Source organism: Trachypithecus francoisi, unplaced genomic scaffold (assembly GCF_009764315.1).
Source record: "Trachypithecus francoisi isolate TF-2019V2 unplaced genomic scaffold, Tfra_2.0 Lachesis_group2, whole genome shotgun sequence".
NCBI lineage: Eukaryota > Metazoa > Chordata > Mammalia > Primates > Cercopithecidae > Trachypithecus > Trachypithecus francoisi.
This window is the reverse complement of record NW_022681465.1, coordinates 171,704,253-171,730,268: the sequence shown is the minus strand read 5'-3', so window position 1 is coordinate 171,730,268 and position 26,016 is coordinate 171,704,253. Positions and strand designations below refer to the sequence as shown.

Sequence of the window (26,016 nt, the reverse complement as noted above, 5' to 3'; positions counted from 1 at the left end):
ACCCAGCATATTTTAAGAGGTGTTTTTAAAATAATGATATTAATTTAAATGCCACAATTGTTTCACCTTTTCTTTTAAATTAGAACTCAGTAAAAGAAAAAGTTTTGTTTTGAAAGAAAAAAGTGTTTCTAGGTTTTACGTTCACAGCGTAACAAACATGCTAATTTATTTTTTAAAGTAATAATTCATAGAGAATTTAATGAAGTACAATAGAAATATACAGTTTTGAACACTAGGGGGCTTTGATTTTTTTTTTTAAACGAATGAGAGTATATATATGAAGATAAACAATGGATTTATATGACTACCAAAAGTTTTAGGGTGTAATTATAGTGTTTTAAATGTTGTAATACACAAAATAAACAATACCTTTATTCTGACCATAAGCAAAATATGTAATATCTTTGATGCACTGTAGGTGATGAAGGCAATGTTTTATATTTGGACATGTGAAAAGTGATAAATAATGCAGATTCACAATGGGATTGGTTTTACAGTTTTCATATGTTCATTGCCTTAACATTTTTAGGAGTTAGAAAAAATATTCTATGTTTTGCCTTTCTCAGTACCACAGATAGAACATGTGTATTTATAGTATCTCCCAACATAGTTTTGTTAAAATTAAACAACATGAATGGCTTTTGCTATAGATACACTAAATTCTCTGTTTTCATAAAGAAAAAAAGTGAATGTTGAAGTCTTTCTGGGATTTGGCAACAGAATGAGAGCTGTAAAATATCAATTTTCAAAATCTCTTGGCAGATTTAAATGACTTATATTTGTTATGTAGACTTTCATTGTTTTCAAATTGTATGTAATTTATTTTTATAAAAATTCTCTGGAGCCCCATGACAGTGAAAGCAAATGGTTAGAAAGCCTATTCTACAAGAATTTCAAATTTTAAACCCTCTCTTTCATGTCACGTATTCTGGATGATTAAATAAGACAGGAAGATATTGTATTTTAAAATGCAACCCCCTTACTCCATTATGAATGCTGGAACTCCAGCACAGAAAGGAATATCATAATGCTCTATACCTTTAGTGAACCAAGGATAAAATCCTCCTGTGCATTCATGCTAAGCTCACTCCCCTCATGTTTGAGCCAAACTTTCAAGTTTGTGGAGAATATGCCAAAGATGGGATTTAGAGATTTTCAGATGTTTTCACGAACACAAATATAATATGATGTAATCTCACAATTTGTATCATTTTCCGTAATTTCCGTAGGTTTGCTTGTGACAAGAATAATCCTTTTTTATGACTTGCTTTTTGGCACTTTTCTGTTTGAACTGCGAGTGACTGCCTATTACCTTCAGGTAAAACCCCACCCATTAGCATGGTGTTGAAGACCCTTAGGCATTCTCAAACCTGTTTACCTGCATCTTTTTCGCTTTCTGTCTTTACACATTTCCTCCTTTTTCTAGCTTGCCCGTTTATTTACTAAAATCCTAAAATGTGCACATATACACACACACCATACCCCTTACGCTCTACTACATTGGATGGTTTTGTACTCCTAGAACTCTCGTTTTATTTTTCAAATCTTCCTTTTACTGTGCATTTTATTTGTGCCTTATGTGCTCCCTACTTTTTTCCACCTCTTCTCTCAAAGATCAGATATCAGAGTTTCTTTTTTACTTTCTTTAAAAAAAATTGCAAAGTACAGAGCTAACACTAGAAAAACCCAGTTTTATCATCTCAAACTAGTGAGAGTCCAATTCATGAATATATCCAACCATCTTACCTTTACATGCAGTAGTGTTATCAGTATCAACATTTCTAGTAATATTACTTTGAATTCATGATAAATGCTATTATTTCTACAGTGGAAATATCTGCTTGAGATATCAAGGAGAAGATAGAGTTTTCTGATCTTTTTAACAAGTAATTTAATACTGTGAATAGATACTAAGATAATTTAAGCAAATAAAGTATAATTTACTAAAATGTGCCTTCCTTTGCATTGTACACTAAGCATTTTGCTCAGTATCTGAGATGTAAAAAGTAAAAACGTGTCAAAATGTCATTTTAATGTAAATGTAAATATTTATTTAAAAATATTGATGACTAATGCTATATATTTCAAAATTGTTTTAATATAGCACGTGAATACCATCTCTCTATGAAAGTGCCATACATTTTAAATTTATGTATCTCTGTGTGTGTATATATATGTATATGAAAAACAAAGAGGTTATAAATCTCATGAACATAGACTATTTACCACCCAGATTTATTACTTCAAAAGTTTATAATCAACCACAAAATGTAAACAATAAGAATCTAATATAAAAACATTTTGTTGTAAGACTTTTCCTTTGATTATTGTATGTTTATCGTTCATTCATTCAACATATGTTCTTATTCTAGACATAAATGCACAGGATTTCCTGCCCTCTGGGAGGTTACAGTCTTGCCAAGGAGACAACCCTTAAGGGGCTGATTACACAATGAATCACTGGATCACCATGTGGTACATGGTGTGAAACACAGGAACAGGAGATCTAGGGCTGCATAACAGGACTTGAAGGCAATCGGGAAGAGTGCCTTGAGGAGATACAGGGGCTAATTCTTGAAGGGCAGGTGAGGGGTGTGTGTGTGTGTGTGTGTGTGTGTGTGTTGTGGGAGGAAACAGTGAAACGAACTAGTCCTAAGTAGAGAATGCCTTATACAAGAACCCACAGGCAGGAACTTAGCATCTTCTAAGCATTAAGAGAAGTGAAAAGAGTGTGGAGTGAGGATGGGTGACACAGGAGCATCCTGGTGTGGATGGTAGGACCTGGTTCCTCAGAGTATTGTAGCCTTGTTAAGTATTTCCTGTTTATCTTAAGAGCAATTGCAAATTAATTAAGGACTTTTAATAATTTATATTGTGTGTGTGTGTGTGTGTGTGTGTATGTGTGTGAAATAGATACATATTTAAAGAAAGTCTTCTCTAACTGCAAGGCAGAGAATGGATTGAATAGAAGAAAGAGTGCATTGGATACAGCAGAGTCTTACTCTTACTACCTTACTGTGATGCTTGCGAAATATTTTTTATTGAACTAGTTTCACATCTAGAGGGAAAATTAAAAGAGACAACTTGAGGATTTGTTTAATTCATACTTCCCAAATACAAAAAGAGATTACAGATATTGAAAGCTATAAGCTGGTGTTAAAGTTTACAGTTCCATTATCTTGAGTTACAGTCTCTTTCTGAACATGATTAACATAATAGAATCATTCTGAAGTGTATACACACAAAATGCAAGTAGTTGCAGCTTTTACATCTATTAGGTTACTAAAGCAATTGTGATGAAGGATGTTTCCTTTGCCATGCTTTACAGGAAGCCTCAGTAGAGCCATGCTGTCTGTTAAAATCACAAGGTAGCTGATGAAAACAGAAATTAAAGTTAGCAATGATATTTCAGCCATTATAATCTGTGAATAATGTTTGTTACAAATGAAAGAAAAGCAAAAACCTCATTTATAAAACTTATAGACAAGTAAACGTGAGAATTACATGTACGGACTATAACATGTAATACATTTAACTATATGGAACTATGTGATGCTTTAATACCACTTTCTCCCTTAGTACTTGTTTTATGTTTCTTTTTCCTAAATAGGATTTCGGCATGTGACGATTAGAAGTTAGAACTGGTGCATGATGATTTAGGTCACTTCTACTTATTTCAAGTGCAGTTCACAAATGCATATGGTTGTGTGACAAAAAGAATTAAATGAAACCAGGTACTTTGGCGTTATATTATGGGTCTTTAGAAAGCACATAAATATCTTGTTTTACAAATTATAGTGTTAAAATTTTTACATCATTTAGTGTTTCAATTAACATAAACCCCTGAATCTTGTGTAATTTCTCAAGGCTACAAGGGTCTGTTAACATTTTTACACAAATCTTATCTAGAGTGGAATTTTATATTTAGATATGGGCTGTTTATATACTACCTATGCTATGGCTATAAAATAATTAGACTTAAAACATGAATTTACCAGGCCAGGCACAATGGCTCATGCCGGTAATCCCCCAGCACTTTGGGAGGCTGAGGTGGGTGGATTGCTTGAGCTCAGGTGTTTGAGACCAGCCTGTGCAACATAGCAAAACCCCATATCTAAAACAAAACAAAACAAAAAACCAACCAACCAAACAAAAAAAATTAGCCAGGCATGGTGGCACATGCCTGTAATCCCAACTACTCAGGAGGTTGAGGCAGGAGAATCGCTTGAACCTGGGAGGCAGTGGCTCCAATAAGATGAGATTGCACCACTACACTCCAGCTTGGGCGACAGAGTGAGACCATTTCTCAAAGAAAAGAAAAAAAGAAAAACAAAACCTACTAAAACATGTGCATTCATCTACAGTCTATGTACAAATACTTCCTACATTTTTTAATCAATCCTGTAAATACACATCTTTTAGGAATTGAGCTTTAAAGTTTCAACTAGTATCTAAAGTCTTACATGGCAACACTACAGGGCCTCCTGCAACCTCTTAACTGTTTTTTTTGGACATGTGTGATATTGATATACCATCTACCTACTTTATTTTTACCAATATAGAAAAAATTGTCCTTCATACTTGCATGCCACTGTATATGCTGCTGCCTCTGGCAAAAAAAAAAAAATCGCTGGGTTAAATGTAATGTTTCTTGGATCCTATGCATCTCATCTTTCTTGGATTCCATTTTTATTGTGCCAGAATATCTCCTTAATTAACTTTTAAAGAATGGATGTGAAGGAAGGAAGTGTCTTTGTCCTTAATATCTAAAAATATTTTAATTTACTTTTACAAAACATTATTAATTTAGCCAGGAATTAAAACCGGGGTTGAAATAATTTCTCCTGGAACTTTTGAAGTTACTGGTAAAATGTCTTTGACTGTCTGTTCCTCCTGAATAAACTGTATTGATCATGTGAGTTGTATTTTTTCTGAGTGTCTTGAAATTGACTTTTCTTTATTTTTCATTCATTCTTATCAGCATTCAATTGGTCCTTTACATTTGAAGCTCCATTTCTGTTGTCAGCCATGAAATCTTTATTCTTCCATTATTTATTTTATTATTACCATCTCACATTTTCTCTTTTTCTGTTTCTGGAACTTCTTAATCAGTTATTGAAGCTCCAATATTGATCTTTATGCTCTATGTCTTTTAATTTTTTTCTTGTAGTTTTAAAATATATATTTGCTTTATATTTGATAATATTTCTAAGATTTTTTTATCTTTCAGCCTATTAATATTTTTTAAATCTAGCATTTGTTTTATATTCAAATTTTTTATTTTATGATTGCTTATTTTTACATGTTATTATTTTATAACTGCAGTACATTTTCAAGCATCTCTAAACAGATTAATTAGATTTACTACAAAGTTCTATTTAGTTCACTAATAATGGAAGCTTCATCTTCAACATTGATCAATTCATTCATTTTGATCCTTCTGTTTTGTGTTGTTGCTTATCTCAAAAATCTCATGAAACTTAGTCATATGTTCTTATAATATAGATGTTTTAGAATCTTCCCATACATGGAGCAAGAGCAAATGGCTGGATGTTGTGACTCCATCTTTATGACTTTCCCAATGGAAAAAAATTAAGAGCTTTATTCGGAACTGCTGTTAACCATACTCAGAGCATTCTTATCCAGAGACATTGTTTCATATTTTTATAGCAAGGATTTCAGGATTTTTTCTTAAGGTTATTAGCTGTTACTATGTTGCCAATTGTGTTGAATGTGAAAGAATATGGGGCCATTAGACACAATGTGTTCTTGTGAAATACAGTGATTCAACAATGCCCCACTCTAACTTTTGTATTACTTATCTCTTCCAATTTTTCTATATTCCACTTTAAAATTTGAAATTCTTCTGGGATGTCATCAGTGCTTTTTCCACCTTTTTTATTAATTCACCTACATATTTATAAAAATCTCTGGTTAGATTTCACTTTTTTCTCAAAGTTTTCTGAGCGTATTACTATACTTACTTCTTTACTGTCATTTAAAGATGATCTGAGGAGGAAGACATGAAGTACATATGGTCAGTCTCATTTAAACTAGAAACTTATTTTTATTTATTTATTTATTTATTTTTTATTATTATACTTTAAGTTCTAGGGTACATGTGCATAACGTGTAGGTTTGTTACATATGTATACTTGTGCCACGTTGGTGTGCTGCACTCATCAACTCGTCAGCACCCATCAAGTCATCATTTATATCATGTATAACTCCCCAATGCAATTCCTCCCCCCTCCCCCCTCCCCATGATAGGCCCCAGTGTGTGATGTTCCCCTTCCCGAGTCCAAGTTTCCTCATTGTTCAGTTCCCACCTATGAGTGAGAACATGCGGTGTTTGGTTTTCTCTTCTTGTGATAGTTTGCTAAGAATGATGGTTTCCAGCTGCATCCATGTCCCTACAAAGGATGCAAACTCATCCTTTTTTATGGCTGCATAGTATTCCATGGTGTATATGTGCCAAGTTATTTTTTTATCCTCAGTATCTTACATATTACCAGATGAATAGTACTTGCACAATAAATATTAATTGAATCCAATTGAACACAGAAAAATAAGACAAATCGCATTATAGTTTTACTTGCTTTTGACAAAAAGTATTAGGCAGAAAATACTTAATTTATCAGGCTCAACTATGAATAATGATTGTTGTCTATTTTAAAATCTGGTTTATTTCCAGAGAACAGGATGTAAGTTGCCACTTATATACATATTACGAAAGGAAACAACACAGCACCTCCCAAAAATGCACCTGACTCTGTTTCCAGAAAAACTTGCAAAAAAAAAGTTATATACTTAGTAAACATTTTTAAGTATATGTCCTCTGTATTTACCTTCTGACAGTATGATTAGACGTGTACCTTTGTGTGAGTGTGTATATTCATTGTCACTGTGTGTTTGTTTTAGTATCTCTTTCAGAGAAACTTGTTGCTTTGGAATATCCTTTCTTCTTTATTTTGTAGAAGAACCATATCCCAGATAAATGTCTACATTCCCCAGTATCCGTGTATCAAGATGACTTTATTTTGACTGGTGAGATGTCAGCAAATAAAATGTATTGCTTCTAAAACATCTCCTTAAAAAAGAGTAGTTATGACTTCCCCACCCTTTTTCATTCTACCTCTTGAAATGTATATGTGAAGGCAGGGCCCCAGTCCTCAATTTGGACATGAAAATGGAGCCCACCCCCTTGGTATAGCAGAGCAGAAAGTTACACAGACCTTGGGTCTCTGACAACATCAAGACCGTCTAACTTACTCTGGATTTTTCAAATATATCAAGGAAAAAAAGAAAGAGTTAAATAATACAATTATGGTGTTTGAGATGTCTCAGACTGCAAAGAGAGACATGCTTAGTTGCTTTAGGGGATAAAAACTTAGGAACAATGTGGAACTAAGTCAGGAGCCGATTGGCCTCATCTGTAAGAAACAATAATATTGTTAATGAAATGTGATTCCTCTAGAAATCCAAAGACAGGCCTAGGAACCCAATGCAGTTCTAGTCTTTCCTTTGGAAACAAGCATTTAGTGAAGATCTCCTGAGCGACTTTTTCATACTGGACGTTGAACATTTTCAGAAGTCAAAAGAGGCCCAAGTCACTCCTAATTTTAAAGTTTTTATAGATTATTCTACGTAAATAAATACAAAGAGAAGTTAACCAAATTGTGAGATAATTTCAACGTTTCCATTTATGACATTGTTTCTAACGCAAGTAGAATTCAATATAATTTTACCTTTCAGAAGATAACTACAGGGTTTATTCACACATATTAATTCATATACAGTCTATCAGAAATACTGTGATCTAGCAGCAGAATACAGAGTTGTAGGCTGTATAATGAAGTGCTTATTTTCATCCTGTCAGTAGATCATTAGGATAGGTGGGTAGAGATTTTTCACATTTTATATGAAGTGTGTGTGTGGTGACTACGAAGTCAGGGCAAAGTGGCCTTCCTGTGCTGTGTCCTTGCTGGAATATCCTCACTGTTGACTCCACCACTTCCTGCCTCGCCTCTGTTAGGCTTATATCAGGGCTCTTCCAGAGAAGGATATGCCAGTTGCTATCCTATATATTATGCCTGTGTTGGACACAGTTCTTTTACCCACCAGCATTTGGACTCAGCTACTGAGAAAGATCAAATCGTTATGGGAAGGTAGTGTTTTTACCTGTCTCCTTCTCTTGTTAGAGATTCCTATAGCTCCCATTAATTTCTCTCTTCAGTTCTTTGCTGATAATGCCACCATATTTAAAATGTCATTGTTTTTATAAGTCAATCTTAAAGATTTTACAGGAATCTATAAATGTTCGTGGAAAGGTTTCTGTCAGGGTTAAGTTTCTTATTTCTCTCCATTAAGTTTGTCATTGAAAATTCTTGTGGTTGAGAATTGTTGACAAGGAGGAGCTAAAGATTCACTCAAATTGAAAGAGGTTTACATTTTGTTTTGTTCTTAAGGCAATTGAATTATATATTTTTTATTAAACAATATAAGTAAGATTTAGGTTCTAAATACACTTAGTGCTATATGGAAATGTATTTGAAGAAAAATATATACTTAAACTCTTTTAGTTGTTTTGGAGTTGGACTCAACTGCTTTTTGTGTCAAGCTTTGGAGCAAAGCTTTACGAGTTAGGCAAAATAGGAAGAGAGCTCACCAAGTCTCACCAATTCTGTATTTTTCTCTGTCTAATCCATTTTATATGTCTTTCTGGGCCATCTGGAATTGGAGGGATTAAAGATGGTGAAAATCAGACCCAACCATGGAAAGCTGAGGTAGCATGGAAATATTGGCAATAAATGACTTTTTTCATAGTGTCTATATTTATTCAATTCCCTCACTAGACAAATTCTTAGTGAATTCTTACTATGTGCAGTCACCGTGCTCTCTGCCAGGGATAAAAGATGGAAACACATGCTTATATGTTCTAGGGGAATACACATAAATAGACAGTCCTAATACATTAAGGCAATTGTAGTATTAAAAGGACAAAACACAGTGGGAGCATAGGAAAAGGAGCTACTAATAGTTTTCTTATCTTGCTACTTTGCTGAATTTGTTTACCAATTCTAATAGTGTTTTGGTGGAGTCTCTATTCTTTTCTAATAAGATCATATCATCCACAAAGAAAGTTAATTTAACTTCTTATTTTCCAATTTGGATTCCCTTTATTTCTTTCTCTTATCTAATTGCTCTAGCTAGGACATCTGAATTCCACTCTAATGATACCTCTATGGTGCCATTACCCTTATTCATTGTAGTTTAAGATTTGTAGAAGTAATATAAACTGAATTTGGATTTCCACAAATAACTTAGATTATATAATTATTTAATTTCTTCTAAATCTGCTTTTCTGTTTCAAAATTAATTAGATGTATTTCTCCATATGTGAAAATACTGAGCTCATGTGATTCCTAACTTGTATTTATCACTATTCTTAATTATTCCAGTCTACTATAGCTTCCTTTTTATACATGGTTTTAAAAACCTCCTGGGATTTTCAAACACAACTTCTGCCATTATTCTTATTTTAAAACTCTCTCTGTTTCACTGTGATTAACCAAGTCCCTCACAGACCCGACTAGCCACAATTATTTGGACAGATGACTCAATTTCAAGTTTGAGATACATTTTTTCTGGATACCTGATGTTTACATGTGGATGTTCCCAGATTTGTGATTGATGCCATGCTATCTTCTCACCTCCAATTGTCTGCAAAAAATCTATCCCTTCAGTCCTACTTTCTTTCATTTTGTTTTTTCTTTAATTTCTATCATGCCTGTGGTTACTATTCCTTTAGGTGCAATTTCATACTTTGAAATACCTTAAGCAAAACAGAGATGTGCAATTATAAGGATATAGCGGATTCCTTTTCTAGGTGATTTATTTACTTCTCACTTGGCTGTAATAAAATCTAATTGGTTAAGTAAATAAAATGCAGCACCCTTTAGTATGTTTTCCACATAGCATCTGTAAGGTTTACTTATTTTATTTCTTTCTAAATCATTTAGCTAATGTTAAATATTTACTATTCAACCTTAAGAGAAAGAGGAAGAAACCCTGCCCTTTGCCACAACATGGATGGACTTGGAAGACATTACGCTAAATGAAATAAGCTAGATAGAGAAAGAAAAATATTGCATGATCTTACTTATATGTGGAATCTAAAACAACAACAACAAAATCAGTGGTTACCATGGTCTGAGCTGGGGGTCAGGGAATGGGGAAATGTAAGTCAAAGGATACGAAATAGCAAATATGTTGAAAGATTTAATGTACAATATGAGGGCTATAGTTAACAATATTGTATTGTATTTAGGATTTTTACTAAATGAGTAGATTATAGCTCTCTTGTTGGGGAGAAATGGGTAACTGTGTGAGATGATGGAGATGCTCATTCATTCCACTGTAGAAACCACTTCACTGTATATGCATTTTATAACCTATGTGTACCTTAAATATCCACAATAAAATTTATTTAACACATGTTAACATTTTTTCAGAATGACTTTATATCCTTTTAAAGGCAATAAAATATTGGTATTATGTAGCTGATGACTTCCCTCATTTGTTCCTGTTTCTCCTTCTCTGAATTTGATGTGTATTATCTATTTCTATGTATTGACTAAACTACCTGTGCTTCTATGCCTAAACAAGATATATCTACTGAATATATTTTTTTATTATTTGTTGAAATATTCAACATTAGGTTTTTGAGATTTATCTCCGCTGATACATATAGCACTAGTTAATTCTTTTTAGCTGCTTTATATTTGCTAACACAATCACTTTTTAATAGATATTTAGGTTGTTTCAAATTTCTTGCTATAACAAAAATGAAAAACCTACAGGGAATATCCTTGTGTATTTTCAACCCTTTGAGCATCTATCGGACTTTCCCTGGCATAGTCGAGGCTGTGTTCCTAGTAGAATTGCCACAAAGTATGTACCTTATTCAATGTATAAGATATTCTTTAAAAGTTGTCTGAACTCACTGAATTTACATTTGCACTGACAATGTATAAGTTCCAATTATACACATCATCACCAACAACTGAGATTATCAGGTTGTTTCATTTTTACCAAATCATTGAGTTAGAAATGTTATGTTGTTTTTTCAAGTTTGCATGACCTCAATTACTAGTAAGACTGAGTGTGTGGTTATTGGTGTTTGGAAATTTGTATTCACTTGATGTGAATTGCTGCTTCATAATCTTTTTTCCACTCATATATGTGTGTACACATGAACATGAACTCTAAATTATGTTTTATTTATTCACCTGAGTTGGTATCGATACTATACTGTTGCTTTGCTTAAGAAAGATTTGGACTAAGTTTTGTGCTTGGAATTAATATGGCTGCATCAGGTTGCATTTGAATATTTGCCTGATGTATCTTATTTCTATAACTTTATATTGTCTTTCTGTGTCTCTTTTTGACAGCAATCACTACTTTTATCCATTATTTTAATCTATTTACACTCTTGTGATTACAAATGTATTGGCATCACTTATTCTATTATAGAGCAACTTTCATTTATGGTGCTTTTTGTTGTGATAAAATTTAAGATTTCTTATTCTCTGCCTTTTTAGATTTATTGAATTTCCTTTATTCACTTTTTATTTCTTATTTATTTTGGAAGTGATAATTTTGTATCTGTTATTTCAATAGTTTCTCTAAAATTTGCACCTGCACTTTTGACTTATTAAAGTTAATCAGTATCAGATAGATAATAATTTTCCTCACACACACAACAAAGACAATGACCTTAAATAGTTTAATTCTGATTGTCCTACAATCAGACATGTTCTTTTTCCTAGTATTTTAGCTTCCCATTTTTCTTACCCCATCCCAAATTAGTCATTAATATATTATGTTCTGTAATCAATGCATAATTTGACTTACTTGTTTACCAGTACCTTTGTTTATCTATGCTTCTTGCATTCCAGTTCTTCCTTCTGATTATTTACCTTTCACTGAATTTTCATTTATCAATACTTTCAATACTGAGCTAGAAGAGCAATACTCTCTCAGTCTTTGTTGTCTAAAAATGTCTATTTCTCTCACTTCTGTATCAGTTAAACTATATTAACATTCCCAATTACTTTTTCAGTATGAACCTATTTCTAAATTATCTTGGGACCACTGTTACTTGTGTGAAAATCTGTCAGCCTAATTTTTGTTATTCTATAAATATTTGGTGTTCCCGTTTTTGTTGTTGTAAAACTGTTATCATTGTTTTCCAGTGTTCTCTAGTTTCACTATGGTATGTCTGGGTGAGAGTTTGTTTATATTTTCTTGTTTGAAACTCTGTATACTTTAACTAGAGGACACTTCAGTTCTGAAAGTACTAATTCATTGTCTGTTTGAATACTCCTCTCACTTCTGCAACTCTTTAAAAGAAAAGTATGTGGTACTTTATCACATCATCTCAAAGGCTGTCACAGGACAGCTGCTACCTAACTCTCCAACCTCATCTCTCACAGTACCCTTGAGCCAAAACAGTCTTTAAATCAGTCACACTCAGGTGATCTCTTCTGTCAGAGGGCCTTTGTCAGGCTCCTTCCTGAGCAGACTGCTTGAACCACTCTTCTGCCAGTAAGCTCCAACTCATCCTTACAGAATGCTTCACTGACCTTTCTGATGGGGTCTTCCTCTTCCCTTATAACATCTTATATTCTTCAGAGTACCTGAGCTAGTTGCACTTTTACAGTTACTTGTTTGAGGATCTAGTCAAAGTCAGGCCCTTCCACTGGATTCCCTGCTTCATGAAAGCAGTGTTTTGTTTTTTATTCTCTTGGAATTTTATAGACACTCGGGACATAACAACATAGAGACTGAAACCAGGTAGGAAGCGTAAAACAAGCAGGAACTGAGGTGGCATTTATTCATCCTGAAAATCAACTTCACTTCTCTCATAAAAGACATGTTTTCTCTCCTTTGCTGCAGAATTTACTACAATAAAATGTGTGGGGTAGATAACCTCCAGGTGAAATAGGACAGGGACCTATGAGCCAAGACTGTCTCTCTACCTCTCACATTGTTTAGACAGCCTTTCACTTTAGTTTCTAGACAGAGCTGGTGAATATGCAACCAACTCGGTGGTCATTCATGGATAAATTCTTTTCTTCCCATTTTCTTCTAGAATAACTGAGCAAGTTTTGAAGTAACAACCACTTCCAAAAATCAAATCGGAAGGAAAATGCTTTTTGCTCACACTTAAACTGAAGAAATAACCCTCGGAGCATTTACTTAACAAATCCTTGCTGAGCCCCTAATTAATACCGGTTGTTATGTTAGGCCTTTAGAATGCAATAGGAAAAATTTTAAGGATGTGTCAGAGTTAAGTAGACTAAGAGAAGAAGGAAGAGCATTTCAAGAAGAAATAATGTTTTGTGCAAACATTCTGTGGCAGGAAGCAGACAGGCAATTTTGAGGGCCTAAAGAAGACCAGAGAGACTTGGAGCAGAAATACAGAGTTGAGGATTGAGAGTTATTTAGGAGCATGAGACGGTGACTGGAACCGATTCATACTAGCTAAAAAGCCAATCATATTTTTTTAAATTTTGTGAGCTGGTTGGTTGTTAAATAACAGTTATTAAAAGTGAAACTGGGCCGAAGCGAGTGGATCATGAGATATGCATTCGAGACCAGCCTGGCCAACATACTGAAACCCCGTCTCTTTTTGTATTTTGTAAAAATACAAAAAAATTAGCTGCGTGTGGTGGCGGACATCTGTAATCCCAGCTAGTTGGGAGGCTGAGGTGGGAGAATTACTTGAACCCGAGAGATGGAGGTTGCAGTGAACTGAGATCGCACCACTGCACTCCAGCCTGGGCGACAGTGTGATACTCTGTCTCAAAAAAAAAAACAAAAAACAAAAAGTGAAACTGTATAAACTTATAATTTAACTAATTACATTAAAAACAAAAGTTTTCTAATTGTTCCCTGTTATTTTAAATTATTTTACTGCAGTTCACTATTATTTGTGCTCCTGAGTTTATATATAGTATACTTTTTAATTGTGTGCTACTGCACATTTACTCCCAACCTCAGATTCAGTAATGTCGCATTACTAACCTGAAATCAACCACAGTGGGATTTTCCACAAAACCTTTCGAATGAAGACTTCCTTACACTGCCAAGAGCCAGTTGATAAACACGAGTATTCCACTGAGTGAGACCGTGCAGAATCCTGAAGTCTGTCTTAAGAATTAATCTTTATCACAGGAGAAATGAGCAGACATATAAAGGATTTAAATGGGGAGTTAACAAAAGCACATTTCTGTCTCAAAAAAAAAAAAGAAAAGAAAAGAAAAGAAAAAGTCATTGAGACTACTGAAATGAAAAAGGAAGTAAAGTGGCTTTAGATAGTCCATATGGCAAATCATAGAGGCTCAGAGTAGGATGACAGAAGTGAAAATGGAGGAAAGTGAATGGATTTAAGATTCATTATTTAGGAGCTAAAATAGAAGGACTTGTTCTCCTGACCAGAAGGCGAGTGAAAGGATGGTATCCAATATAGTTTCCGGATTTCTGATTTTTCAGATGTGAGGTTTGTACTGTCATTTGCTAAACTAGAAAATACTAGAAGAAATTTGTGGAATTTATTATATCTGTTGAATGTTTTGAAACTGCTGAGTTTGCAGGCCTTTGAGATATCCAAAGACTGAACCCTGGTGGCATTTACCTGCCTGCTGGAATCAATCACTCAAGAGTCTCAGTGGGAAGAAGTAAAGTCTATATCCTGTCCAACATCTAGATGCTTTGGGTGTTTTCATTTGGAGCCCAATCCTGCCACCATGTGACAAAGAGCCAACTTCACAGTTGATTAAACTTAGACCTAAGTAAAAGAGGAGGGAACAATCTCCATATGGAATAAATGGATGGAAATGTGTGAAATGAAGGAACTGTCTCCTTACATAAACTACTTTTAAAACAGCCCATTCACTTTTCCATTCTCATATATGTATAACAGTGCATATATGGTGGCTATGAGAATAGCTTCCAAGACCTCTGAATGCAGAGTGTAAATGACTGAGGACCCTGATGCTGTACTCCGAGAGCTAGCATTTGAGCAGTGACCACACTGCTGCTCCCAGCCAATGACTGAACAGGGCAGAGACACTAAGGTAGCCCTGTTATGGGAGATGTCAGACTCCCCAGTATCCTTGCCAAACTCTCCTTAGAACTGCATTGCCTAAGATACTTCCATTCAATGTTCCTGTCTTCACAACCTCTCTCCTTAACATGGGTGATGACCTGCCTTATGCTCTGATGCCTCTGCCAGCCTTATCTGAGTCCCTGGCTCCTCTGCCTGGTGCCTGTAGTAGCCCTTGACTGATGTGACTTCCTGTCATTCCCCCAGTGGTAGTAAACGTCTGCTCTTTATTAGTTTAGCGTCCTAGGCCCAAGTAATTTCCTTTCCCTTTCTGGAAGGTGAGACAGCTTTTGCTTCTACCCTCTCTCAGAAGCAAAAGATCGTTGCCTGTATCTTACAGGTTGGAGGGTTTCTTGCTAACGCACCAGTAAAGATTCTGCTTTATAAGGGAGAACAGTCTGAGAAGTGGATGGGGTTTTGTGCCTGTGTGCCCACCAGGGGCTCTCTTCCATCTCTTTTCTCCTCTCAGCCTGAGAGGTCTGTAAAAAGGAGGCCATGAGTGAGTACAGATGATACTGTGTCTGAGACTTCCCAGGATTCTAAATTGTCATAATAGCACAGATTCAACCTTTAATTAGTCATCAAAGTTTTAGTTGTTTTCTTTACCCACTCTGATGGTTGCTGCTTTTTTTCCTGTGATTTTCTAAAGGTTGAACAGTTGATGTCTTCTGTATATCCTCAGAGGGCTTGAAACTCTTGACAGTTCAGTGCATTTGGTTGCCTTGTGAGGTCAGATCTCTGTTGGTCTCAAGAAAAGTTATGATTTTGCAGATGATCTTTTTTTTCTTATTTCAAGATTGGAAGCAATGTTCTCCTACAGCTTTCTACATGTTAAGCAGAAGGGAAGCACTCTCTGATTATTTTAAAACATCAGTTATATTTCTGCATCAGGTTTCCTATTTTACGGGTGGGTATATCAGAGTCAGAAATAGAATGCATATACAAATCATATGTTATGGTCTAGGCATGTGAAATTCTGTTATCAAACAGTTGGTCCTCTGTGTGATGGTCACTGTTCTGTACATTTATTGACTGAAAACATCAAACAGCGATGGAATGCTCAGTTCAATATCAGTTAAAGCTTCCATAGCAGATTTCCCCTAGACAAAAAGACATTGTTTCTAGTATACTTTGTTTGGGTCATTCTTCAAAACAATTACCTTGTCCTTTCCACTAGGTGGTTGACCAGATTGACACCCTGACCTCTGACCTACAGCTGGAGGATGAGATGACTGACAGCTCCAAAACGGACACGCTGAATAGTAGCTCAAGTGGCACAACAGCCTCCAGCCTAGAGAAGATCAAAGTGCAGGCTAATGCACCTCTTATTAAACCCCCAGCACACCCATCTGCTATCCTCACGGTCCTGAGAAAGCCAAACCCTCCACCACCTCCTCCACGGTTGACACCTGTGAAGTGTGAAGACCCCAAAAGGGTGGTTCCAACTGCCAATCCAGTAAAGACCAATGGCACCCTTCTACGAAATGGAGGCTTACCAGGTGGACCTAACAAAATTCCAAATGGAGATATCTGCTGCATACCCAACAGTAACTTGGACAAGGCTCCAGTCCAGCCTCTGATGCATAGACCTGAAAAAGACAGATGTCCCCAGGCAGGGCCTCGAGAGCGAGTTCGGTTTAATGAAAAAGTACAGTACCATGGCTATTGTCCTGACTGTGACACCCGGTATAGCATAAAAAACAGGGAGGCCCACTTACACAGCGAACCTGTCCACCCACCAGGAAAGATTCCTCCTCACCAAGGCCCTCCCCTCCCTCCTCCACCCCATCTCACTCCTTTCCCACTAGAAAATGGGGGAATGGGAATAAGCCACAGTAACAGCTTCCCCCCTGTCAGACCTGCAACTGTGCCTCCTCCCACTGCACCAAAACCACAGAAGACGATCTTGAGGAAATCAACCACTACAACCGTGTGACGTATGCCATTAAAAAAAAAAAAATGTTTTTTTAATTTTCTATATTATAAACATAAAATAATAAGTAACGAGCACTTTCTACTCAAGCAATAAAAAGCCCAAATATATTAATCCTGCATTCAGCAAAGTGGCATAAAAATCACCTGGTAAGTATGCAGCACATTGCTTATATCCTGGGTATGCATTATTTTAAATGTTGTATCATTAAAAACCTCAGAATGATGAAAAATACGAATGCATTGTTTTTGCAATTGACCTATGACAAACTGTGAACCTGCAGATTTCACCTATTTTGATTTACTATAAGAGCTGGGATTTGATTCATTTTATTTATGCCTAAGTCATCTATGCATTAACATGTCATATTCTTAACTTTGATCTAATGCTTTTTACTAGGAAATTTTAATACTGAAGGACTATTTTATTATTTTTTTCTAAAGATGTTTGTCATTAGTTTTTCATTATTAAATGCTGAGGCCAATACCAAGAAGTTTATTTTCTATATTATACAATTATGAATTACATGCTCAGCTATATATGTAATAAAATACTTTGGTCTGTGGAAATACTGTTAAATCAATAAACAATAGTAAATAATGACAAAACCAAATGTTCCTCAGAATTAAACTGAAGTAGTGGTTCATTTAATCTCATTTAACTTTCCTCAAAATGGGCAGCAAATCTGACAGAGTTTGGAGAAGTTACAGTGAGTGTATATCAGAATTTTGGAAATGAAACATCATATTCCACATCATAAATAGAAATTTACACACTACATATTTTATATTTCCACTTGGTACTTCAAGACCTTCTGTTGACCTCTCCCTGTGTTGCCAAGCCCTCTTCATACGCAGCATTCTTCCGGGATGTACCCTAAACTATTACACTGAGGCTGTAGGGTGTTTCACCTCCTGCATTAGCAAACTCTTTGCCTCCCCAAGTGAACCCACATTTATAGGAGAATTATAGGGGGAAATCTGAATGCTTCTGGTATCAGGATGTGTTCAGCATTGGGCGTAAGTTTTTCCCCCTCAGAGTTGAAAGATACCATGAGCTGTTGCTGTCCTCTAAAAGAAAGAGAAGGAATCTTTCCTTCTAACATCAAATAAAAGTCCTTCTCTTCAGTCTTATCTACCAGCTTAAAAAACTTTACCCACGCATGGGCCAAATTTAACTTCCAATTGCATTCATTTCAATTGATGAGATATTTTGTCCTGGAGCTGGAAATGAGTTTCTCTCCCCTGGAGTTATGATGAAGACAGGTTCCTGAAAACAAAATTGGTTCATTTAGTGGTAAGAGTAGAGGGAGTCATCTTTTGTGGAAATGTATTTATTGCACAACTTGATACAGAATCCGATGGCTTTTATGAATATTTGGCTTTTGCTCTCAAAATTGTAATCTTGGCACAGGGAGGTAGCCTTCAATAATATTTCTTTCTTGCCTTTTTCAAGCTAGATCATGGTAATTTAAATAGTGTTTTTGACAGCTTCCTATTAAAAATGATTATATATTTTAGATGGAATACAGAAAGAAAATAGGCCTTATTTTTTGAAGGGACAATCAAATGAGTAAAAAAACAGAATGTCATGTTAAATATTTACTCAGCATTATGTTTCGTAGATGTTGGACATGAAGATAATGAAAGCAAAATAATCAGACATATAATAATCGGAAAGTTACAAAACATAGATCCATAATCAAGAAAGGCCATAATCTAAAATTGGTATCTGTATTATTAAGAAGTTTAATAGATATGAGCCAGGTAAATAAATAATAGACTTATTAAATACCAAAATAATGTGTTCTTAACTTTTTAATGCATGCATTTAGTCTTGATATAAATAAAGCCAGGGTTTTTATCATATTTCTAGGGTTAAATAATTACTTCGTTTCACATGTCTATCAAAAGCCAGACCGTTCAATATTATACACAGTTGTAGAAGACATGTAGTTGTCTTTCTTCAACTCATCTTTCGTCTTCCACCAGTTACTGTGACCTAATAATCAACCTATAATTTAATACTGTGACACTTTTCAATGTCTGGGATCCAAATCTGATCCCGAGGTAGAGCTTTCTAGCAACGACACATCACCCACAGAACAGATAATTTCCTTGCAATAAAGCAAGATGAATAAATTGAAACATTCAAGTTGGTTGAGTAAAGACATTGAGCCAGACACCTAGAAACAATCGCAGAATTCCAAATCCATTTCTCTTTCTCTAAGTATAGGCAGACCTTCTCCATGAAAGACCATATTTTTCTGTGTGATTGGTGACATATACCAAAACTACATTTGTTTTTATTCAACACATAAATAATTAACTACTGGCTTAGAAATCCGAGTTATCCCCCAAATGTTATAGTTTCGACCTGGCTAATAAGGACCTTACTCTTTTATTTAGCTTATTCATAATCAACATGTAATGTTAGGTTACAGCAGTCTTAGGACTTATTTTGAATTTATTTACTCCATGCTATTTCATTTTTTATTAATGCATGGAATATATTGTACTAATATGTTTTCTTGCCCAAGTGATAATATTGCCACATTCATTGGAACTTAGTTATAGTTTTACATATATACAAACTTGTAAAACAGAAAGCAATTAACATAGAGCATCATAATATTTGCCTGCAAACTTATAATTAAAATGTCGTAAGTGGCAGCACAGTTTTTGTAATCAGCCAACATTGCTTTCAAAATGTAAATGTTGAAGTGCAAGCTCTACACATCATCCATTAAATCCTCATAAAATAGAGTACATACTTCCTCTTCCTAAAGACCGTAAACAGAAGTGTTTTCCTCAAATACTTGAGACTGCATTTTGGTAACAATGTGCATTTGAACACTTTTATTTACACATAGTGTTTACCACAGAGCCAGCATTCATACTCCTTTGAAGGTGACGTTTCCACAAAATGTAAAATGGTAATACACTTCTTATGATAATCTCCATTCACACTGTAAAAATAGGGCATATTTCAAAAGGCATGGTACTCATTAATTAAATTGGAATACACAGGGTTTTTTTTTTTTTTTTTTTTTTTTTTTTTTTTTACTTTAGACAAAGATTTTCCCATTTTTGGAGTTTGTTGTATTTCTACTGATGAAAGGTGAAAAGAAAATAAAAATTGACCAAAGTTATCTTTCACCCACCAATAGCTGTAGCAATTATAAAGGGAAATAAAACACATTTTTAAGGTCATGCTTAAGCCAAATCTAAAAATATCGTCACAAAAATACAAGGGCATACAAAACTAGAAATTTTTCACTCTTCCAATTTATGTTATTATATCCATTTCTTCCCTCATTCATTGAATAATATTGCAAGAAATGAATCTACTATTAGCAGAAGTGGTTTAATTAACCTAAATTATCCTGTGTTTGAATTATAACTGCATCTTCATTATTCAATGAATAAAGGAATACGATACAGTTGATATAGCTTTCTGTGGACAGATGAGCATGACCAGAGTAGCAGCTACTCACAGTCTCTGAAACTATACAAGACCTTGAATCTTCAAAGTTTAATTATAGCTCTTTCTGGGTGCTCTGTGAAGAAAACTCTGTGTAGTTCTGCATATAATTGCACAAGGAATGGTGTGATCAAGTCATGAATCACTGCCTTGACTGAATTTTTTTCCATGGATTGTATGTGATAATGCAATGCTGAGTCTTGTAATTATCCTGACGATTTTGTTTCTTGCTTCTAATTCTCTGTCGGCAGCACATCTTGCTATAACCTATGTTCTAAGTTGTAGCAAAAGATTACATTGCAATGCACTTTGATAAAATACTGATGATTTCTAAGTGGGGAAATGATTTATGAGCAATAAATTCTATAAAAAGCCATATCACCAAAGTAGATAAAGTGCACAGCATCAGACAATTACTAGACATTTTCACAAAATCACATCACATTTTCTGGGTCAACGTGTAGCTATGACACATTTAAATGTTTACAGTAAACATTTTGGAGTTTTCAAATTCTTTAAGTTACATGATTCTGAAATAATGGCAGATGTGATGCTATGATTAGGGCACACAGTAGCGTTGAATATAAAACTGCAGTTAGTCTTATCTTCATGGAGTAGCAATTATGAAAGCTGTCATTTCATTTGAAGCACTTGGATTTATCATTCTGATCTATTGGGGAAAAAACATCCTGAAGTGTAATATAAAGAAGCTTTACAAATAACTCTATCTTTAAAATATGGTTAAGCCGACATGGGGTATGGAATTGTGTAAAGATAAAGGGAAAATAAGGAGGAAATGTTGCTTATACTTTATAACTTCTAGACTCATCAAATATAGGTAGACTAATATTAACTTCTTTCTCAAACTTAACATATCTCTAATACTAATACATAACATAGGAATTAGTACACTTATTTACAAATGGAGTAATTGCAGACCTCAGTTTCAATATTCTGCCAAAATTTTCCCCTTGATAAGTATTGGGCTGGCATTTTGTGCTGCCAGCATGACTCACCATGCTTTTTCTCTCCACAGTATCGCCACTTAATTGTGTTCTTCATAGCCCCAAACTTTGTAAATCTTTCCTTTATTTCGATCAGTTATTTTGGCGCTTGAAAGGGGTTACCTAATGTTGTTTTGACATTCTTAATGTGTTTGATCTTTGCAGAATATGAAAGGGATTTCAGGCAATTTAGCTACCATCTAAAATGAATGAGCTGCTGAATAATGCAAGCCTCATTTTCTCATGTATTTTACCAGTGGCTTCACCTTTTAGTTTTTTTCTCTATGTTAAAAGACTATTATTTTGGATCTTTTCCCTAAGAAGTTCTGATTCCATAGAATTATGCCATTGACCTTGAATTTGTCACTATCATACACTGGTGTTTCACTTGTGAATTTCATCTATTTAACATTGACCCCTAAAGCCAAAAGTAGCAATAGATCTACTCCATGGAATCTCTAAAGAGTGCATTAAAACTCTCTCTAATAAAAGCATTTCTATACTTTTATTATTAGGCTATGGATATGATTTCCCTGTATTTCATAATGTAATTGTCAATTATCCTAACCACTCAAAGGGATTTTAGACCAGCTAAATAAAACAATGTGTGCCTCAAGTGGGTCAGGGTTCATGGCAGCAAGATGCGTGCTATCTAATCCTTATCAAGGGCTTACTTTATTCTAAACACTCTTCTAAGGGTTTTACGTGAATATAAAACATTTCCTCATAACATCATTTTTTCCTTCAACCTGATGTCTTGGACACAATTATTATCCACATTTTACATATGAGAAAACTGCAGTTTTGGAAACTGGCTGCCCACGATCTTAGGGCCAGTAAGTGGTCAAGCGGAATTATAAGGCAGGCAGTCTGCCTCCACAATCCATATTCTTTACCATCTTTCAGCACCACCTGAAACATCGATCCTGCATTGTGTACAGGTAATCTGTAGAGTTGAAAGTCATCATTTTCTGGAATTTGCCTTAGAAGGCTGTTGGGAGATATAAGATAGAAAAATAAACGTATTTCTGTGTTAGCCAAGATAGACTAGGCTATATGCTATGATAACAAATAACTCCAGTATCTCAGAAACATCTGAGTTCTTTGTTATGAACTCTGTCAGAGTTCATCCTAAGTCTGGGAGAATCTTCAGAGCAGGAGTCTCTCAAGTGGTTTATTCAATAGTAAAGACTGTGTTGACCCTGGGAATCCAACATTCTCATCGAGGATCATCACAACATAGTAAGGGGCAACTGGAGAATCTTACTGATGCTTTTACATCAGTTAAGATTTATGCACAAAAGATTGGTGCTTTGATGCCCTTGCATATGTCATTGGCCGAAACTAGTCACATGGCTTTTTTGTAGTCCCCCTATGCCCAGAAATGGAAGGAGATCTGCATATGGGTGTGGGCCCAAGTCATAGCCATCACAGTTTCAAAGGGGTAATTTTTTAGTGTTTGAATATTTTATAGACTGTTGAAGACTTTATTTTCTTTTTATATTACCTCATGCTCACTTAATCTCTTCATAAACTAGGATGTCATTTTATTTTAAACACAGATAGGAATGAATCTACTATAACTCTGCTAAAAGCTTAGTGGGAGGAATTAACATTTAGTATGATGAGGATTGAGGTTTTTTTTACAACTTTTAATAACCATATTTGAATTCTGTCTCAGAATGGTCACCAACAGGCATTTGTAAGTTAAACACTTTAGAATTTCATACTAAATTTTCAGTTGGCAAGTTTCTGAATAAATAATCTTTCAATTATAATTAGGTTCCTAAATGAATTGTCCCCCTAATATTACATAAACCTAATTTGAAGATACATACTAATCTCTCCAGAATAGCCAAATAAATATCATGATGTACTACAGAAATTTAGGACCATGATGATGTAAATTATGATATATGTATATATAATATTAATCTAGACGACAGTATATTAGGATAAAAATATCAATTTGAAACAAGGAAGTCTGTGTTTGAGTCTCGATCCTCCCAGATCTTTTTTTTTTTTTTTTTTGAGACGGAGTCTCGCTCTGTCGCCCGGGCTGGAGTGCAGTGGCCGGATCTCAGCTCACTGCAAGCTCCGCCTCCCGGGTTCACGCCATTCTCCTGCCTCAGCCTCCCGAGTAGCTGAGACTACAGGCGCCCGCCACCTCGCCCGGCTAGTTTTTTTGTATTTTTTTAGTAGAGACGGGGTTTCACCGTGTTAGCCAGGATGGTCTCGATCTCCTGACCTCGTGATTCGCCCGTCTACGGCCTCCCAAAGTGCTGGGATTACAGGCTTGAGCCACCGCGCCCGGCCTTCCTCCCAGATCTTAAGTGCTCCTGATAGAATTCCTCAACCAGGTTTGAGATTTCGTTTAAAGTATAGATAACGGTGCCACTCTTTCTACCTAAAGGGGCTGTTGGGTCATTAAGTATGTGTCCTGAGATTACCAGGACTCCCCCATTACAATGTAATAAACAATATCAGCAGAAGGATGCTACAATTACACAAACCCCAGATGAACTTCTAAAGGCAATGGGACTACAAGCTTTAGTTCTTCCCTAGACAGCAATGCTGAAATGCAAAATGGATGAGGCAACATGGATATGCAATTTCAGGATTCAACAAGTCTGCAACCTTCAGTTATTGAATAGACAGAGCCACTAAATTATTCTATTTCATTCTTTGCAGAGGTCAGAAACATGCCCCAAACTTTTATAATATCTTCTAGATTGATGCTAACTAGGCTATGTATGGTCTCATAGGAAATTACTATTTACTCAATGCTTTGCTTTAAATTTTACTGTGTTATTTGCATGGAATAAAAGCTCTTCTGCTAACACAGAATGGGTTACACACATAGTTAAGGTCAGTTATATTTTCTGTTTATTTACTCAAACTTCAACTCTTTCTCAACCCATGTTTTTCTTGTAACATTTATAGAAATGATATGTATTACCCCTGCTTAATTTTATCTAATCCTTCACAAGGTCTTGGTCTTGTACTCATTCCTCAAATTACGTGGTTTCACACATTTTATTTCTAAATATGTATTTCTCTAGTAACATTAATTGTCTATCTTCTATTACCACTCAGTTTCCTAACAATTTCTCCTGCTTTCCTCCTCTGAAGGACACCACCTGACAACACATTGTTATGAGGCCCTAATTACTTAATAAATGTGAAAATACTAAGAGTAAAACCTTGAACAAATGCAAATCATTGTTATTAATTTGCAATACTTCTTACCAAATTATTCGTGTTCTTTGTTAATATGGTGGATTAGTTGATGCTAATGACATTGTTTTCATCTTATTTATAAAGCAATCACTTTACTAGCCTTAGTTGATGCTAATGACATTGTTTTCATCTTATTTATAAAGTAATCACTTAGATATTATTTTTGTAGTTTATATTATCAGGTAAGCCTAATGATTTTCTCAGAACCTTACCGATTCATTTGCAGAAGTCTCATTTTTGATGGATTACATTTTGTGAATTAGGAAGTCAGCAAATGAACATGATAGAATTCTAAGAAAACTGAACCAAAAAGTATGGTTTATTAAACTGTTTTGACAAGTGTAGCCTAGTTTTAATTACAATAACATGTAATAGCACATGAATAAATGTATTTAGAATATAATTCGTGAAGCTAAAGTCTAATACACAAGTAATCTTTACATCTTCTAAAAATATTCATATAAGAATAAATCATCTTTTGTTTAAAAAAAAAGTCTAGGTTTATGGTTTAAAACTTAATTTATCAGTGATATTTAAAAAATTCTGACCAAGCATTAACTATTGCTTTGCTTTAATAAAAGTTTGTGATATATCTGAATACATATTTCAGTGAAGGGCATTTCAAAAGGACTGAGAACTGGAGTCCTATGGTTACAGTGATTTATAGCTTCACACATTCACCAGTATGAATATTGCCAATAAAAGTCCAAAAATATCATCTGGAACTATTATTTTCTACCAGTTCAAACCACTCTTTATGACAAAAAAGGAGTATTTGGATTGATTTATTTTATCTTCTTTTAAAAACTTTATAGTTGTATCAAATAATGACTGTATCTTATGTGATATTGAAAATACAGTACTGAAATTCTGGGTTGATAAAACATTTCTTTTTCTAAGTGGACTTATCAATCGGTTATTAGGGAATTAAAATTAGCTCCTCCATATGACTTCTCAATAATTTTTCTGATTACCTAAACTCCAAATTTCAGCTATAGTTAGCTTTTCAATCTCTCATTTTTAAAAATCTAAGTAATTTTAACTTTTTGCCATGTCATCCTTTATAAAGTCATTCCCAATGACTCTCCTTAGATGGGCTTTTGTTGTCTCCCTTCTGAAAGTTGCATTTGCCACCTGCCTACTCATTTGACCTCTTGCCTTAGTTTCTACTCCATCCTGCCAAT

The 26,016-nt window shown here is 34.8% G+C and overlaps 1 protein-coding gene across 4 annotated transcripts in view; it reads left to right on the top strand.

Moving 5' to 3' along the window:
- PRR16 (proline rich 16) overlaps window positions 1-17,718 on the top strand; it is a 206,345-nt gene extending 188,627 nt beyond the window's left edge. For 3 of the 4 annotated variants that reach the window (XM_033181458.1, XM_033181459.1, XM_033181460.1), the window contains one exon: window positions 16,350-17,713. In XM_033181458.1, coding sequence (XP_033037349.1) covers window positions 16,350-17,108 — 759 coding nt within the window. In that variant the 3' untranslated portion in view covers window positions 17,109-17,713. Of the gene's footprint in view, window positions 1-16,349 lie in introns of all 4 variants that reach the window. The other variant, XM_033181457.1, reaches the window with a different exon arrangement.
- The last annotated feature ends 8,298 nt before the right edge of the window (window positions 17,719-26,016 follow it).